Raw genomic sequence first — 17,883 nt, forward strand, 5'->3', positions numbered from 1 at the left:
CCACGGGGACAGCCACGGTCGGACACCAGGCTACAGCCACTCGGTCACCAGGGACAGTCAGACACTTACAGTCAGACCCAGCCCCGCAGAGCCACTCACGACCAGACACGCTCGCCACAGCCTAGCCCGGTCGAGCCGTTACCTCCGGGGCCGGCCTCTCTCTCCTCGGCGGACTCGCACCCTCCCACTCTCTATGGTTCGCGCGGCCTAGCGCCGCCGGTCACGTGGTTTCCTCCTAGGGCCGCTGGCAGGAGACGGCGTGCGCGCAGGGTGTCAGGTGCGGGGGCTAGGCCCGGACGTCGGAGAGGACGGCTCCTTGCCGGCCCGGAGGGTGGCGTAGAAGGCTGGGCCCGCCGCCGCTGCGGCCCCTCAGCCCCGGGGGAGCCGAGGCCGCTGACAGAGCCCGGGACCGGGGCGGGTTACTGCGTATGCCCAGCGGGTGAGCATGCGCACTAGCCGCGCTGAGGCCGCTGCCTGGGGAGCTCGTGCCCCCTCCCTGAGTCGGAGGGGCGGGTCCTGTGTGGAGGCTGCGTCTCCATGGGAGCTGTGGGGGTGAAGCCCATTCCCTGGGCATCCAGGCTGCGCGCCCCTGCGCACCTCCACCCCCCGCTGCCCCAGGCCAGGGTCGCTCTCTGGCAGGCTGACCGCCAGCCACCGCCCTGCCCTGGCTCGTGCCTCGCCTGACACCTGCTGCAAGGAACAGGGCTGTTTCATGTGTCACCTGTGGAAAAGCGGCAGCCGGGCGGCTACGTGCATCCGCTCTGGCACAAACCTAGTTCCACCTGTGCTTTGGTTTTAAATAAAAAATGTCAGCCATGCCCGGCTGTCACACAACCCGAGCCATCATCCTCTGGCTGATTGTTTGTAGGCGTTGCTTGTAGGGGTGTCTGGCGATACTATTTGAAGACGAGTGTAGTAATGCAGTTGTCACACGCAACCCCTGAGATTACTATGGCTGATGAGGCTTGGAGAAGATTCTCCTTTTTCCTTCATTTTATTAGTCTACTTCATTTGTGCCACTGCCTTTGACAGTATTTTGAGAAGGGTCACTTTCATTGTCTTGATGGTGCACACCACTCCTCACACTCTGCTAGAGAGTGTTTGCCAGTAATGGCAGCAGATCCATGATGGAAAGTAAACAGGTAACAAGCAGTAGGCAGGTATTTGCATGCAGGGGAGGAGTGGTCTGAGCTCTCAGGCCTATCCTAAAGATGCTTCTAAGTATTTAAATTCTGTGGGGATGGTCATTATACCTGAAGCTGAATAAACAAACCCAAGAGCAGAAATAGCCTTAACCATTTTTTTTTTATAAAGGAATTTTAAATCAATTTGAGACACAATTTTAGGTGGTACTCTATCAGGAAACAAAATTTGTTTACAATAATGTTTGACAGTGACCCTTTAAGGGAGATGGCTATAATGCAAATTTAAACCCCTTTTTGAATAGGGAGGGAAACTAAATGTTACATGGACAAAAACTGAATTGGTAGAGAAAGTAATGTTGTATTCAAGCTTCTCATAGGACAATTCAAACAATAACTATGAAAACCAACTTGGCCACGCTGTGTGGACTGTAAAAAAAAAAAAAAATTATGCTATTTAATAAAGGGATCAAGGCCAGAGCAAGCATAGAGTTAAGCTTCATCTTTTTTGGGGTCTGGATATCACAAATAATTTCTGCTTTGTATCACAGATCTATCCATATGCATATTGCACAAAGATGGACAGTGAGGTGCAGAGGGATGGAAGAATCCTGGATTTGATTGATGATGCATGGAGAGAAGATAAATTACCCTATGAGGATGTAGCAATACCATTGGTAGGTGAATACTATAGGCTGCTTATAAGCCTGAATTACATTTCTACCCTCTTTAACCTCTTAACAGAGACATGGCATAGCAAATGTGCCTTACAGTTCTGCCAGTTGTACGAATGATGCTCCTACACCCCAGAGGCCAGCTTCCCATTTATTTTGTGGGGGATTTCTTCCTGTTCTCTCATCTCTCTCGGTGGCTAGAAGAAAAAGTGCTTCTCTCCCTGCAGTCTACTGCCTCTCTTTAGAAGGAGTAAATGCTTTCCCCTATTCCTGACCAGTTATCTATTTCTTTGGATGGTAGAATTCTTCTTCCCATAATTCCCTCTTTCTTTGTGTGGAGTACAGGGCAGACATAAGTGATGCTTTTCCTCCCTTCTACACTTCAGTTTTGCACTGCTTGTGTTCGAAGCAGTTTCCCAAACTCTGGTTTGCAGGCCACAGGTGATCAGCCAGGTGACAGCAGTATGCAGAGAGCTGGCTAGTCACATATGATGCTGGCTACTCTTCATTTCCAGCTGCTAAAATGCCATTAAAATAAGAGAAAATAGGTTAAATATTTTCCTACTATTACATGAAAGTAATTGCTGTAGTTGGTACAAGGATGGTATTTAATCATGAAGGTGTCTGTGATATGATCTCTATTAAAATGTATCCACACGAGGGGTACCCTCTAACCTGTGTGCTTGGACAAACCCATTGTTGGCAGGTCTCTGCTCACAGAGGTACTGCTACACAGGGCAGATTTTCTTAGAGTTACCCTCCACCACTCCCTGTGCTTCTACTGCCACTAGTTCAGAGATAGGTGAAGGGGTCCTAATATTTCCCAGCTACTTCTGGTATTACCGGTCTATGGGGAGGGGTTCCAGGACTCCCCTCTTCCTCAGCTCTTTTAAGTGCTATGCAGCTAGCTGCAGGGGAGGGGAAGGACTCACAGACTTCCCCTTCCCTTGTTCACTTCTGCTACTGCAAGCCAAGGGAGGAAAAGGGATAACTCCTCCTAGGCTCATTCAGCAACTATTTTTGGTCTGTCACAGACTACTTGATGGTACACCAGGATCTTCACAGCCCCTTGTCCTTAGGCACAGATACAGCCTTATCATTAATGGAAACCCCTCATTTAAACCCAGTAAGCCTTGACATTGTAGTCCTTAATTAACTGATTAAAGGCCTTCCTGAACCACTCTATTTTGATGGGCTCGAGGTTGCCTTTGCTGGTTGGGAAGTGTCTCAACATGAGTGATTTTTAGCTCACTGAGGAAGAGTACTTCAAGCTTTTGTACCTACTCTACCTTTTGCTAAGATCCTGTCTTAAGGTCTCTCATGCTAGACTTCTTCCCTCCCACATCCACGTACCCAAAACCTGCAAGGCCTCTCTTCATTCTTTCAGTATGCAAAGTTCTTGAGAAGATTACTTGAAGGGAATTCATCTTTGTGGCAGTCTACCTGACTTTCTGGATTTGTTTGACATCACTGTTCCAGAGAGTATTGTCACTAAAGGACCATGCTGGGATAGCAGTCTTGTTACGTTTTACATTACTTTGAAGTCTGAAGCCTAAAGGCCCATCTCAGGGTCAGCTGGGTCAGAGGTGAGGCAGCCTATCCTGTCTGGCTTAGGACAGTCAGTGATGTCTGTTGCAGGCATATGTATAGCAACTCACTATCTTCACTTAGCTCTGCTGTTTGTATTCAGGCTTTAGGAAACAATCCTACCTCCATCTTGCCAATCTGTGATTATGTTTTTGAGACATGGAAGCCCAGACTCTCCAACCTGTTGGAGTTTACTGGGATGTGCCTCATTAAACTGACTAAATGTAAAAACAGCTTCTGTGCTGGCATTTGCCTTCATTTTATGATTGGTTCAGTAGTAGATAGTCACTTTTTTGGGGGGGCAGGGATGGGAGAGATTCCACGAGCTATGTACTTACTCTTGAAGATTGAGAATCGTGCACACAAACAGTATCTGCAGAGGAGGAAGAGTTACTTGCAACATACTTCTGAGGTGTCCTGTCCCTGTGGGCACTCTTACTTAACAGTAGAGAGAGGCCTGGGTGTAGACCTAAAGGCCCTCTGAGGCCTCAGCCATTGAGGCAGATTGGATGTTAGCAGGCTATAAAACCAGCATGGCTGCTGTGGGATATTCTTTCATTCAACAAAGTCAAGCCGAAGCTGACTGGAAAGTTGGTGTTGTTTAGAGTCATGGGCAGTAGATGACCCTACTTGAGCCCTGACCCACTACTTCTGCCTTCAGTGTCTGATCCAAAGCCCATTGAAAAGAATGAGAAGACTCCCACTGATTTCAACAGGCCTTGGATCAGGTTCTTAGTGAACAAAATCCTAAAGTTTGAGGAGTTCTGTTTGTCTCATGCTAGGGGTCCCACTGAGACTGAGAACCCTGACCAGATGTTCTGGGGAATAACACATTCTCTAGCAATTGTACAGTTATGACAACACTTAGAGAATAACGTTTAAAAGAAAAACAAAACAGTTAAACCACTGCTTGTCCTGACAGCTTGTCTGTTCATCAGTTTTCTGTTACTAAAGCAAACTTTAGAAGTGCTTTCCAGTTTTCTCTATGGCACTAGCACAGCCTCTCCTCTTTTGGGTCACGGACCTCAACTTCGAGACAGAGTGCTTATTTTGCTATTTTATTACCTTCTATAGGACAGTAAAAAGATATTTGATAGAATGCCTTATTTAAAATTCTGAAATGGAATACCTATATTTGGACTTCATTGCTGGAGAAAGATTGTAAACAAGCAATAGAATATTTGCACTTATATCTGATATTTACCAGACATTACAATAATTTATTTTGCCACGTGTGCATTACTTGGGACCACCAGCCACCAAGCTAGGAAACGAATTCACTTCTAAAACTAAGCACAGAATTCTTGTAGAAAATAAAATGCCCATATTTGGGCTTGTTGATATTTTTAATGGGAGCAGTATGTACAGTACATGTCCTTCTGATGCTCCATCCAGTCTTAGTTGTGGATCTGTGTATTTATCAGTATGAAATGTTACTAACTTGCTCCCCTTAGGGTGCTTTGTAAGTATAGAATGCATTGTACCATTTTGTGTTCTCAGAATGAGCTTCCTGAACCAGAACAAGATAATGGCGGCACAACGGAGTCAGTAAAAGAACAAGAAATGAAATGGACAGACTTGGCTTTACAATATTTGCATGAAAATGTTCCCCCAACAGGAAACTAGAGAATCAGCGTTATTTCATGTAATGATTTCAATACAAGAAGATGTTTTCCAGCATATCTTCACCATCTCCTGTCCAACTGCTTAAGAAGGAGTCAAAACCTTCTAGTCTCAAACAGCTGCTCTACTCCACAAAAGCAAAATACAGTTTAAAAGGCCCCATGTAACCAATGTAAAATAACTGACATCCTAAAGCTGTGGGGGAGATAGCAGAGTGCTTTTTCACTTACACAAAAATATTTGGAGTCCTGTTGTGTTGACAACTTCTTTACAAGTTCATCTTAATTGTCTTTTGCATATGATCAAAGAGGAGTTATCACTACCTGAAAGCTGATCATTGATCTCAGAAGTGATTTGGTGAATATTTGTGGTTGCTTTGATATTTTATAGACTATTCTTTTATCGTTTGGTGCTACTGTTAGTTGCTCGGGTTTTGCACCATGATCTCTATGAACCAACGTTTACTGCCTTTAACTTGCCTGTGATACAGGAAGGTTGTTTGGGACAGAGAGAAAGGTTAATGAACAGGATTAAGGGACTGAAATTTGTCTGTAAACACAAATGAGACTGGGAAAGAAGTTCTTTATAAAGTAAGCAGTCTTGGAATTTGCCTATTCTGGTTGGAGCACATTCCCAACACGGACATCCTGTAGTCTGTTTGCTAACCAGCATACTGTAAAAGAACAATTTATATTAAAAGGCTTTGTTAGTGGTGACTCAGAGTAATTGAGTCATCACCTTTTATGTATGTTTGTGAATTACATGGAAGGTATTGCTGACCTCAATCCAATTCCCGTGAACGGGTGTCCACACCATTCTTGGCACCCTTGTTAACAGTCTCAGATAGGAGACAGAGTAAATTGTCATCTTAGCCATGGAGATGTTGCCTGCAGCAAAGGATGGAGACATGTTTATTTTAAAACATGGTCATTGAGATAAGCAGCTGAAATGCCCATTGAAATCAATAAGAGTTGCAACTGCTTACTCCAGGGTTTAATTTGGCTCATGAGAGCCATCATCTTGCTTGCATGAGAGTACCAGTCAACAATAGGCATACATTTAACATTATCAGATAGATACATATACAATTAAAACTGATATTACATACAAAAACTACATTCAGAGAATGTTATAGTTGCAAAGTCAAACGTGAAAGTTAGGAAATGCCAGAATAAAGGTTCCCTGTGTAACCTTAATTCTACCCCCCTTTGCATTATTATGAATGTTCTTGTACTACTTTTTCTACAGGTCCCCGCCTCATTCAGTGCACAGAATCGACAGGGCACCAGGATTGAACTAGGGTTGTGCAGCTTGCCCCAAATGCAGTGATTCATAGGAGTTGTCCTTATGACTAATGTTGCTCAGGAACTACAGCAATGCATGCATTGGCTACTCTGACAATACAGTACTCTTTCCCCAACCACCTTTTATCCACCAATGGGTCTATGCTGGCAGGCCTCCTGGTGGAGGGGAATTTGTAGGTAACTTGTGCCATTGCACCTGCCTTCTAGACAGACTTTCCGCTTCTGGGCACAGTCTGTACTTGTGTACATCTGTGTAACCTAGATTTACTCTATCCCATAATGTAATTGCTTCATATTCTGCTGTAGCAAATACACTCAGAGTCTTGGCCCTGCTGGAATGAAATATTTTCTCTTGGCTAGAAACTTTAACCTAATTTAAATATGAAGACATAAGAAAGCTGAAATCTTTTTAGAAACAGCAGAATAATATGTAAAGATCAGGAAAACAAGAGCAACCAGATATGGCTGGTGCTTGGCGGAGGGAGAGAGTGTGTGTGTGTGCGGCACAGTGGGCCCCAATCATTGTGTTACGCCTCTAGGCACTACTGCAGTACACATGATAATAGAAAAGTTTGATTAAAACAATGTTGACAGCTACTGTAGATATTTATTAGCTGTCCTTTCAATATCAGTGATTATGATTTAAGTACAAACAGTGTGATTTAAGAAACAAGTTCAATCAAGCTACATTTAAACCAAGCTAGCCTCTTGAAATCCAGCAGGGGGAGTAGAAGGACCTTCCCTTGTAATGTCTGGACAGCATTCAACATTGAATGCACTGGTTAACAGACTACAGCCAGTAGAGGGCACAGAAGCAGTGGTTTGCTTAGTTATCTCAAGACCTGGCACTTAGCTTAGACTCTATGCAGAGTTGGGCAAACTACAGCCCACGGGCCACATCCGACCCGGGGGACCCTCCTGCCTGGCACCTGAGCTCCTGCCCCGGGAGGCTTGCCCCCAACCCTTCCCTTGCAGTTCCCCCTCCCCCGCAGCCTCAGCTCACTCTGCCGCCCGCGCAATGCTCTGGGCAGCAGGGCTGCGAGCTCCTTGGGCAGCGCAGCTGCAGAGCCCGGCCTGACCCGGTGATCTGTGCTGCACGGCGGCATGGCTGGCTCCAGTCGGGCGGTGCAGCTGTAGCGCTGCCAGCCACCGGTGCTCCAGGCAGCGCGGTAAGGGGGCAGAGAGCGGGGGGGCGTTGGATAGAGGGCAGGGGAGTTCAGGGTGGTGGTCAGGGGACGGGGGTATGGATGGGGGTTGGGGTGGTCAGAGGGCAGAGACAGGCCGGCTCTAACTTTTTTGCTGCCCCGAGTCCTGCGCTGCCGGAGCCTGCCCCCCCCCCCCCACCGAGCGCCGCCGGAGCGCCCCCTCCCCACAGAATGCTGCGCCGCGCTCCCCCCGCCGCCCCTTACCATGTGCCGCCCCAAGCATGTGCTTGGGTTCCTGGTGCCTGGAGCCGGCCCTGGGCAGAGAATGGGGGATTGAATGGAGGCAGGGGTTCCGGGAGCAGTCAAGTAGAAGGGGTGGTTGGATGAGACGGGGTCCCGGGGGGGGCACAGTCAGGATTGAGAGGAGGGGTTGGATGGGGCAGCAGGGGGCAGTCAGGGGCAGGGGTTCCGGAGGCAGTCAGGGAGAAGGGGTGGTTGGATGGGACAGGGTTCCTGGGGTGGGGGGGCAGTCAGGAATGAGAAGAGGGGTTTGATGGGGTGGTGGGGGGCAGTTGGGGTGGAGGTTCCAGGGGCTGTCAGGAGACAGGGCAGGGGTTGGATGGGGCAGGAGTCCTGGGGGGGGGGGGCCATCAGGGGGCGAGAAGCAGGAGGGGTCATATAGGAGGCAGGGGCTGGGGCCGGGCCACGCCTGGCTGTTTGGGGAGGCACAGCTTCCGCTAACCGGCCCTCCATACAATTTTGGAAACCCGATGCAGTCCTCAGGCCAAAATGTTTTCCAACCCCTGCTATATGGGTATGTTTAAACTGCACACAAAAAAACCCTGCATGGCAGCAAGTTTCAGAGCCCAGATCAAAGAAGTGTAGACATTCATGCTCAGGTTGGAGCCTGGGCTCAGAAACCTGGAGAGTGGTGTGGGTCTCAGAACCTGGGCTCCAGCCCGAGCAGAAACATTGTTAGCCCTGCAACGCAAGCCCGCATCAGTTGGCCTGGGCTCGGAGACTCGCTGCCATGCAGGATTTTTTGCAGTGTAGACATATGGAAAGGCTGAAACCTTCTAAGGGTTTTATGAGGCTTCTGAGAAGCCTATTCAAATCAGTTATTCTGTCCTGTGATTTTTGCCCATATGGCACATTTGAAATGAATTCTTGTTAGTCTTTTTGCTAGGGAAATGAAGGGAGGCTTGTGAGTCTTTTTAATATTGCTGCCTAAGCATGGATGTAAGCTTTCTCTGTTCCGCTCTGCCAAATTGAGCCTCATCTGCTGCCCAACCACTGTTTCTGTGCTGGCCTATCTTGAGCACAAATTGTTAATTGAGCAAATATACGGAAGTCTACAAAAATAAAAGTCTCCAAAAAAAGAATGGGTCCCCAAGCCACAAGTCTAGTAATGAAGGAAGGATGGCCTGGTGGCTAAGGCACTGCACTGGAACTCAGGAGATCTAGGTGCTCTTTCTGGTTCTGCCACAGACTTCCTGTTTGCTTTTCAGCAAATGTACCTCAGTTTCCTTTATGAAAAATGGGGATAATACTTCCCTACCTCACAAGACCATTGTGAGGGTAAATGTTTAATGAGGCATTTATACTATGACAAAGAACTCTATGGACAAATAAATGATACCAACAATAGGATTAATACAGCTGGGAAACTGCTCAGAAGTCAATATGAGCTGGTTACTGGACTGTACAAGCTAGCAGATTGGTTCCAGATATGTGAATGCAACTAGTATGGATTCATCTGATTGCATTAGCACTAAAACATCAATAACCATCTAAAAATGTATTAGAACCACATTAAATTCCTCCTCTTATTAGACTCAAAAAATATGTTTTTACTTAGAGTTAGGTTCAGAAACTCAAGCCATACCTTACCTGAATACTCAAAACCCTTCTTCATTTGAACTGTCTTATGTGCATAATTAAAGGTGAGTGGGTTTTTTTATGAATAAATCTTAATCAGTTTGGTAGGGAAAAGGTGCATTACAGTACATATGACAAAGCTTACTAGAGATAATATAAAATATGTGCATTTCAATACTGCACTGCAATGCAGCAGGACTCACCACCATGGTGCCTCCTGCTGGCCATGCTGGGAATTAGCTCTTGGTTCCCAGTGCACCTTTCTCTACTGGTGTCTCACCACCATCCCTTCTGCTCCACCTGTAAGACCCTCATCACTCCCCAAACTGCAGCATCCTCTTCTGGGCACAGCCCTCCGCCTGTGCCCCACTCCACTTTCTCCCCCCTTCTGGGGGAGAACTAGCTGTTTCTAGTCCATCTACTTGCTGCTGTGGCCTACTGCAGCTTTCAGTCTAGCCCCTCACCTTAAGGGGTAAACTGCAGTTTGAATACTGGCCACCCCATCTGTTGCAAGTGGGGGGGAAAGAGGAGGCAGGCCTACCCGCTACTCCAGGCCCCAAACCATATGCTGCCACTCCTCCAACTCCCACCACCTATTTTCCTGAGTCACATTCCCATAGCCCTAGCACCTTCCCAGCCCTTTGTATCAGGGGCCTCAGTCTGGAGCTCCCTATTGCTCTCCTGACCCTGCCCAGCACTGCTCTATCTAAGGTACTCCTCTAAGGCAGCCAGTCCTCCCTTGTACTCCAGGAAGAGGCTGCCCCTGCTCTGTTTGAGCAGCCTTTTTTATATGGCCCTCTCTGGCCCTGATTGGCTGCTCCAACAAATCTTCTCCTGACTGGCTCTCTACAAGCCTTCAAGCCCTCGACCTTCCTGAGGGCTGCTTTAACCCTCCATCTACCTGTGTGGGGCAGCCGCCTCACCACATGCACCATTGGAGTCAATTGGAGTTTGACCAAGGATTTTGTCAGAATCAGGCAGAATATCCACTTATGCTTGTTTTATAAGTTGGGAATAAATATGGGTGCCCAACTTCCATACTTTATGCCCTTCATTAGCTTAAACAGCTTAATCGTATCTTCTTTTATTCATTTCTATTCTAAATTTAACCATCTCACACTTTTCAATCTCTCCTCATATGGAAGTTTTCCTATGCCTCTAATCATCTTGATATCCCTTCCATTTCTGCTACATACTTTATTTAAAAAAAAATAATAACAAAATATATTCAAAATGGGCTATACACCTCTACCCCGATATAACGCTGTCCTCGGGAGCCAAAAAAACTTACCGCGTTATAGGTGAAACTGTGTTGTATCGAACTTGCTTTGATCCGCTGGAGTGCGCAGCCCCGCCCCCCAGGAGCACTGCTTTACCACATTATATCCGAATTTGTGTTATATAGGGGTAGAGGTGTACTTTATAATACAGTGACTGTAGTTGCATTGCACTTACAGTATAATTGCACATTGGTTATGCTTTTCAGTCCCTGTAATTAACATAACTGAAGGTTAACTTCATAACTTGATCCTTTATTATCCTTTTTATTTCCATACTTAGTACATTATGCTGTAATTTCTCTAAAGTTATCCCTTTTGATACATGTAACTACTACAGGATCCTATAACCAGACAGTAAAATAGATGACTGAACTACCCCAAGAACTTCATAGTTAATACATGTATTTTTAGAATCCAGGTATATTATGTATGTTTCACAACCAAAATTATACCTTCAGACTAATTTCAATGTAAATGCAATGTAGTTAATGTACCTGGATTTTAAAGCTACATGTTTTAAACTAACGGGGTATTAAATAATTCCATTGTGTATTTAGACTGAGATATATGAATGATTGATAGTTATAGATATCAGAAAGCACAACTATATTGTAATTACTCTGTAATTAAAATCACTGTATTATAAAGTACATCCAAATTACCTTCTGTGTTGCAAACTCTCCACCACAGTGCCAAAATAAAAAACTGTTAGCCAAAAATAATTAATATTTCAACTGAGCCACAACAAGGCATGGATTAATAGGCTATTGATGTTTCTGTGTGGATGAAATCATTTGGCCTATGGCCTTGTGCCTTACAAAGTATCCATAGTGCACACCACTAGCCAACTAATATATACCTTGTTGTGGCCTTACAGTCCATCTATTGCTACCTTGGCCAGCAGTACCAGTTTCAGCAACATACTTTTCTGATAGATTCACATTGCTCAGTTATGTAGGGTTACCATACGTCCGGATTTTCCCGGACATGTCCGGCTTTTTGGGCTCCAAATCCCCGTCCGGGGGGAAATCCCAAAAAGCCGGACATGTCCGGGAAAATCGGGACATGCGGGGCCGACGGTGCCGAGCCGGGGGCCGGGCCAGCAATGCCGAGCCGGAGGCCGAGCCGGCGGTGCCGAGCCGGGGGCCGGGGGCCGGGCCGGCGATGCCGAGCTGGGGGCCGGTGGTGCTGGGCCGGGGGCCGTGGGCCGGGCCGGTGGTGCCGAGCCGTGGGCCGGGCCGGCGGTGCCGAGCCGGGGGCCAGGGCCCAGGCCAGCGGTGCCAAGCTGGGGGCTGGGGGCCGGGCCGGGGCCAGGCCGGCGGTGCCGAGCCGGGGGACGGGCCGGCGGTGCCGAGCCGGGGGACGGGAGCCGGGGACCGGCAGTGCTGGGCGGGTCGGGGGTGCTCGGCCGGGGGCTGACCCAGGGCCGGCACCCCAGGGCCCGAGCTGACCCAGGCTGGAGACGCCGGGGGGGCCAGACTGGGCTGCGCCTCCTCCCCCCACCCCCCCACCCATACCTGCTTCAGGCTTCCCGCGAATCAAATGTTCGCGGGAAGCAGGGGAGGGGGCGGAGTTGGGGCGGGGATTTTGGGGAAGGGGTGGAGTGGGGGTGGGGGCGGGGCCCCGTGGAGTGTCCTCCTTTTGGACACTCAAAATATGGTAACCCTACAGTTATGAATCTTCAGAATTTTGGAGGGAGGCGGGTAAACCTATCATTAAATCCTACCACCTGATTAAATTTGGCAACAGAGCTACCTCCTATTTAGCATCTAGCTAGCTTGTCTGCCCATCTTATACATTCTTTTTTGGGTAACATATGAACTAATTCAATTTGGATATTGCGTTATAAAATAAGCTGGAAGAAAAGGTATCTTATTTTTAACCCTAGATCAGTCTGGAGCGAAATCCTGTTTGCTTGACCTCCATGGCCTCAATTGAGTACAGCACTTAAAGTACATGCTTAACTTTGAGAACATGAGTAAGCACAACCTTACTTAGCAAAGCAGTTAAGCACATGCTTAAATCTCATTGAAGCCAATGGAACTTAAGCGTTCTGAATTAAGCATGTGTTTCGTTAATGTGTCCATTCCTCTAACATGCCTGGTGGTATAATCTCTTAGTGTTGGCAGTTGTGCTTTACTGCAGCGACATGCAAATACAAACCATGACAGCACATTACAAGAGCTGGGATGACATTCCTTTGAGAAGGCTCTGCTTTCTCTTGTAATAGTCCTGCTGCCTTTGTCCTCTAGTGAGTGTTCCAGACAGCAGGCTACAGTTCGTGACCAAGTGTCACTCCAGGGAAAGTGTAAAGAAGCTGTTACTGATGAACCAGATTCTATTTTCTCTGGATCTAAATCTACATAACATTGATTTAATTCACATCTCAACTGGGGAAGGCCAATATGAGTTCATGCCCACGTCTTTACCTTGCCACTAATAATCCCTTTTGTATTCCCCCTTCCATTAGGCCCATCATTGTGTCATTTTGCATCCAGGTCAGAGGGCAAGATGTACCACAACCACCTCTATCGGTCAATACCAACTTATAGACTGACCCAGAAGATTAAATGTAAAAGCAGAGCAAGGGGCTAGACCACCTATAAGATATTAACAGTACTATTCCCTAGATTTAGGCTACATCTACACTATGGGGGGGTGTCGATTTAAGATACGCAAATTCAGCTATGCGAATAGCGTAGCTGAATTCGACGTATCGCAGCCGACTTACCCCGCTGTAGGGACGGCGGCAAAATCGACCTCTGCGGCTTCCCGTCGACGGCGCTTACTCCCACCTCCGTTGGTGGAGTAAGAGCGTCGATTCGGGGATCGATTGTCGCGTCCCGTTGGGACGCGATAATTCAATCCCCGAGAGGTCGATTTCTACCCGCCGATTCAGGCGGGTAGTGTAGACCCAGCCTTAGTAGTAGCAGGTGCTGTAGAGGGAGGGATTCATTGATCGGTTGGAAGTCACACTTCTAGGACCCATAGAACCAGGGCTTGGAGTTCTGTCTCAAACTTTGTTTTCCTTCAAATTCATCACATTGCACAGTTGCCATATGATAGCACCACTTTTCTTAGCCATCTCCATTCCAGCTGGAGAGCCGCATGAAGGGGGAAAGTGATCATCAGCCCCAGCAGATACCCAGTTAAACAGTATGCTGTTCAGTGGGCCACCTACAGAGCAAAAAGGGATAGGCTAGGCTCCCTAAGCAAGAGTAAAAGCAAAGCACGCAGCCCGAGTCCCCTAATCCAATTTTGAGAACAGAAGGGGAAGTTCCAGCTGCACTAATTTTCCCAAAAACACCTCCAGTTCACCCACACAGAGACAGTGTCATCAGCAAGGAAACCACCAGCCACTATGGTGATGCAGCAAACCACAGTCACTGCAGCAATTAAATATATGGGGAAAGCCTAATGTCAAGCAGGGAGATGGGGAAAAGGAATGGTTGTCCCTGTCTTTTCTCCCTTTCCTCATCTGACTTTCATTCCCCCCTCTGTCTTTACCCAGTTCTTAGATTTGGTTTGTATTTCTGGAGATAATTTAGGGAGCAAGCTGTCATTGGCGAATCAGAAATCTCGGAATTTTAATGCGTACCATCTGGAGTGCTTGCTCGTGTTGAAATGTTAGCATGATGTGGTAATTCCTGAGTGTACGCGGGGGCGACGGGAAGGGGGAGGTGTGCTGTGGATTCCTGTCACCCTAAAACAACACTCACAATCCAAACAACTACACTGCTCCCAACAAAGGAGCCAAATTGATGCTGGAGTGTGGGTGTGCTGGGTTTGGGGAAGGGCAGGGATGTATTCCTGCTCTTCTTCCTTCTTTTGGTGGGGGGAGGTTCTTTTCCAAGGAGACCTTGAGGTATGGAGTTGTGCTAGGCCCTCCGCCAGCTCGCATGGAATCTGCGTCGCCATGGAAACTGGCTGCCAGAATAGCAACAAACAGAGGCAGAGGAATTTCAGCATCGCCAGCCAGGCCTCACTGGAACAAGAACTGCTCTCATTTAAAAAGGGGAAAATAAAGGCTTGTCTAAGGAGCACACAGGGGGCAGCAGCACTCCTCATAAACATCACTGACTCCTTCTGGAGCCTAAAGCAGCCATGAAAATGGAGAGAAATTCTTGTCCTATTTACTCTCTCCCCAGCTTAATGAACCTATGTATCTTCTATAGGGGTTGACACAAGGACATCTGCAAAGCGGGACTCTCATCTTGAGTCAAAAATCTCTCTTGTCTCTATATTGTCTCTAAAACCTTACCAAAGATACCTATGTATTACTACCATCTGTCAGAACTCATCCTAAGCACCTTTTTTCATGACCTCATTTATTCCCATAGCAGCAGATTATGATGTCAGAACCAAAGGTTCCTGAAACATAGGTAGAGGGAGCAGGAAAGAAAAAGAACAATAATTAGTGGAGGAATTAGTGCTTGATCTTTGAACTCAAGAAGCACTATAAACGGTAAGTGCTATGCATTGTTATAAGATTACATTTTCCATCATTAGTGCCTCATTGTGGAGTTGGCCCCATACAGAGGGAAGACACAGTTCCAGAGACCTTGGATGTAAGAACGTAAGTTTGTTCTTCATGACCATGCTATTCCAGTGCAGGGCCCCACACAGCTCAGCCAATTCTCTTCAGTCCTCCTTGCAACGGCCATGCTATTTCATACGCAGTTTCTTCCCAATCAGGTGATGTAATGTGCCAGGTGATGTAATGGACTTAGGGTATGGACAAAAGCAAAGGATGGATGAGGCCGAGAGACTAGCTAGCTCACTTCACTTGTGAGTGAAAGACAGTCAGAACAGGGGTCTCCAGAGTTGAAAGGGGAGTGCATGCAGCCACTAAGGGTATGTCTACACTACGGGATTAATCCGAATTTATATAATTCGGATTTGGGAAACAGATTGTATAAAGTTGAATGTATGCGGCCACACTAAGCACATTAATTCGGCGGTGTGCGTCCAAGTACCGGGGCTAGCGTCGATTTCTGGAGCGTTGCACTGTGGGTAGCTATCCCATAGTTCCCGCAGTCTCCCGCGCCCATTGGAATTCTGGGTTGAGATCCCAGAAAAGGCCACTAAAAAAAGGTTAAAAAAATGACAGCCTTTTGCTTGGGCTGTCCACTGGGGTGGAATGGGAAGGTGTACGGAGCCTCCTCCCCCCCCCCCCCCCGCGTTCTTACACGTCTGGGTGAGGAGGATATGGAACATGGGGAGGAGGGAGGGGGGTTATACAGGGGCTGTAGCGGCACTCTGTTTTCCTGCTGCCGTTCCTGAAGCTCCACCAGACGCCGGAGCATGTCTGTTTGTTCACGCAGCAGCCCCAGCGTTGCATCCTGCCTCCTCTGATCTTCCTGCCGCCACCTCTCATCTCGAGCGTCTCTCCTCACGTTGGTCCCTCCTGTCCTCACGTTGGTCCCTCATGTCCTCACGTTGGTCCCTCCTGTCCTCACGTTCACTGGCTTCTTTCCTATACTTTGAAACCGTGTCCTTCCACTCATTCAGATGAGCTCTGTCACTGCGGGTGGATTCCATGATTTCTGCAAACATCTTGTCTCGCGTCTTCTTTTTCCAACGCCTTATCTGTGATAGCCTTCGGGACGGAGGAGGGAGGCTTGAAAAATTTGCAGCTGCTGTAGGGAGGGAAAAAAAGAGAGAATTTTTTAAAAAGATACATTTTGCAGAACAATGCTTATACTCTTTCACGGTGACCAACACTATTCACATTACATAGCACATGTGATTTCTGTGCAAGGTCACATTTTGCCTCTTAATATTGAGTGCCTGTGGCTTTGCTGCTAGAGATCACAGGTCCGGGCAACAGAATTCGTCTTGCATGCGGCCATGGTAAGCCATTGTCTTTCGGCTTCTGCGCCCTCCTTTCCCATATACCAAGCAAAGCCTGTTGAGTGCTGCGGTTTTCCTGTTAACATTCAGCAGCAGCAGAAAACAAACTAACCACCCCCCGCATCCAATTCTCTGGATGATCGCTTTATCCCTCCCCCAACCGTGTGGCTGGTATCAGGGAAGATCCCTGCAGGAACCAAACTAACCCCCCCGCCCTCTCCTCCCGCCATGAATTCTCTGGGATGATCGCTGTACCCCTCCCCCCACCGCGTGGCTGATAACAGGGAAGATCCCTGCTAGCCAAACGCGAAAAGCTCAGGGCCAATTTCCCATCTGCGCTTGGCTAACTGCAGGGAAGGATTTCTTTTCAGCCACAGGCAAATAGCCCAGTAGGAACGGCCACCTCTGTCCCCTTAATTAAGTTCCCGTATTTCAACCAGGTTACCATGAGCGATATCACTCTCCTGAGGATTACACAGCAAGATAAAGAACGGATGTTGCTTGAATGCCAGCAAACACCGGGACCATACGCTGCCAGGCTTTGTCAGGCAATGATACCAGATTACTTGCTGCAAGCATGGCGTGGTCAAGTGTCCTACCATGGAGGACGGAATAAGGCTGCACTGCCCAGAAACCTTGTGGCAAGGCTTTTGGAGTACCTCCAGGAGAGCTTCATGGAGATGTCCCTGGAGGATTTCCGCTCCATCCCCAGACACGTTAACAGACTTTTCCAGTAGCTGTACTGGCCGCGAATGCATCCCAAGTCCTCAGGGCAAAGTAATCATTAAAAAACGCTTGCTTTTAAAACAAGTTTTATATTTTAAAAGGTAAACTCACCTGAGGTCCCTTCCATGGGGTCATGGTCTTGGATACTGGCTTGGGAGGGTTGGGAGGGTACTTCAGTCAGGCTGAGAAAAAGATCCTGGCTGTTGGGGAGAACGGAGTGCTGGGTGCTCTCTGCAAGCTCGTCCTCCTCCTCCTTCTCCTCCTCTTCCCCATCCGCAGAATCCTCAGGTGTAGCTGATGAGACTATCCCCGACCCGGAATCCACGGTCACAGGTGGGGTAGTGGTGGCGGCCCCCCCTAGAATTGCATGCAGCTCAGCGTAGAAGCGGCATGTCCACGGCTCTGATCCGGAGCGACCGTTTGCCTCCTTTGTTTTTTGATAGGCTTGTCTGAGCTCCTTGACTTTCACGCGGCACTGATCTGAGTCCCTATTGTGGCCTCTCTCCATCATGCCCTTGGAGATTTTTTCAAAAGTTTTGGCATTTCGTCTTTTAGAACGAAGTTCTGCTAGCACTGAATCCTCTCCGCATATAGCGATCAGATCCAGTACCTCCCGTACAGTCCATGCTGGTGCTCTTTTTCGATTTGTGCTGATGAGCTATCTGTGGTCA

General features: G+C 47.8%; 2 protein-coding genes and 1 long non-coding RNA gene across 20 annotated transcripts in view; 2 read left to right on the forward strand and 1 right to left on the reverse strand.

Moving 5' to 3' along the window:
• CEP63 (centrosomal protein 63) overlaps nt 1-743 on the reverse strand; it is a 46,960-nt gene extending 46,217 nt beyond the window's left edge. For 7 of the 17 annotated variants that reach the window (XM_065557099.1, XM_065557078.1, XM_042853428.2 and 4 more), the window contains exon 1: nt 143-282. The gene's annotated coding sequence lies outside the window, so the exon portion shown is untranslated. Of the gene's footprint in view, nt 1-69; nt 283-721 lie in introns of those variants that run through there. The other 10 variants (XM_065557098.1, XM_065557074.1, XM_065557079.1 and 7 more) reach the window with 8 other exon arrangements.
• Nucleotides 179-5,770, forward strand: ANAPC13 (anaphase promoting complex subunit 13). 2 transcript variants are annotated; one of them, XM_024108394.3, is made up of 3 exons: nt 179-277; nt 1,694-1,819; nt 4,904-5,770. In XM_024108394.3, exons 2-3 carry the CDS (start codon nt 1,721-1,723, stop codon nt 5,027-5,029), a joined length of 225 nt encoding a protein of 74 aa, XP_023964162.1. In that variant the 5' UTR covers nt 179-277; nt 1,694-1,720; the 3' UTR covers nt 5,030-5,770. The 2 variants fall into 2 exon arrangements, with proteins under 2 accessions (XP_023964162.1, XP_005303708.1); XM_005303651.5 differs by lacking the exon at nt 179-277 and adding an exon at nt 297-439.
• A 6,472-nt stretch (nt 5,771-12,242) lies between these two features.
• LOC135973511 (uncharacterized) lies at nt 12,243-17,389 on the forward strand. The gene is made up of 2 exons (XR_010590390.1): nt 12,243-15,209; nt 16,927-17,389. It is a non-coding gene; the product is annotated as an uncharacterized LOC135973511 (long non-coding RNA).
• Nucleotides 17,390-17,883: the final 494 nt, after the last annotated feature.

This window comes from Chrysemys picta, chromosome 9, assembly GCF_011386835.1.
Source record: "Chrysemys picta bellii isolate R12L10 chromosome 9, ASM1138683v2, whole genome shotgun sequence".
In the NCBI taxonomy this organism is placed as follows: domain Eukaryota; kingdom Metazoa; phylum Chordata; order Testudines; family Emydidae; genus Chrysemys; species Chrysemys picta.

Bases quoted from the DNA above. Each gene is read 5' to 3' on its own strand.
- ANAPC13 (XM_024108394.3), top strand. From the start codon at position 1,721: ATGGACAGTGAGGTGCAGAGGGATGGAAGAATCCTGGATTTGATTGAT. The intron at 1,820-4,903 runs GTAGGTGAATAC...TTGTGTTCTCAG, and splicing joins AGGATGTAGCAATACCATTG to AATGAGCTTCCTGAACCAGA.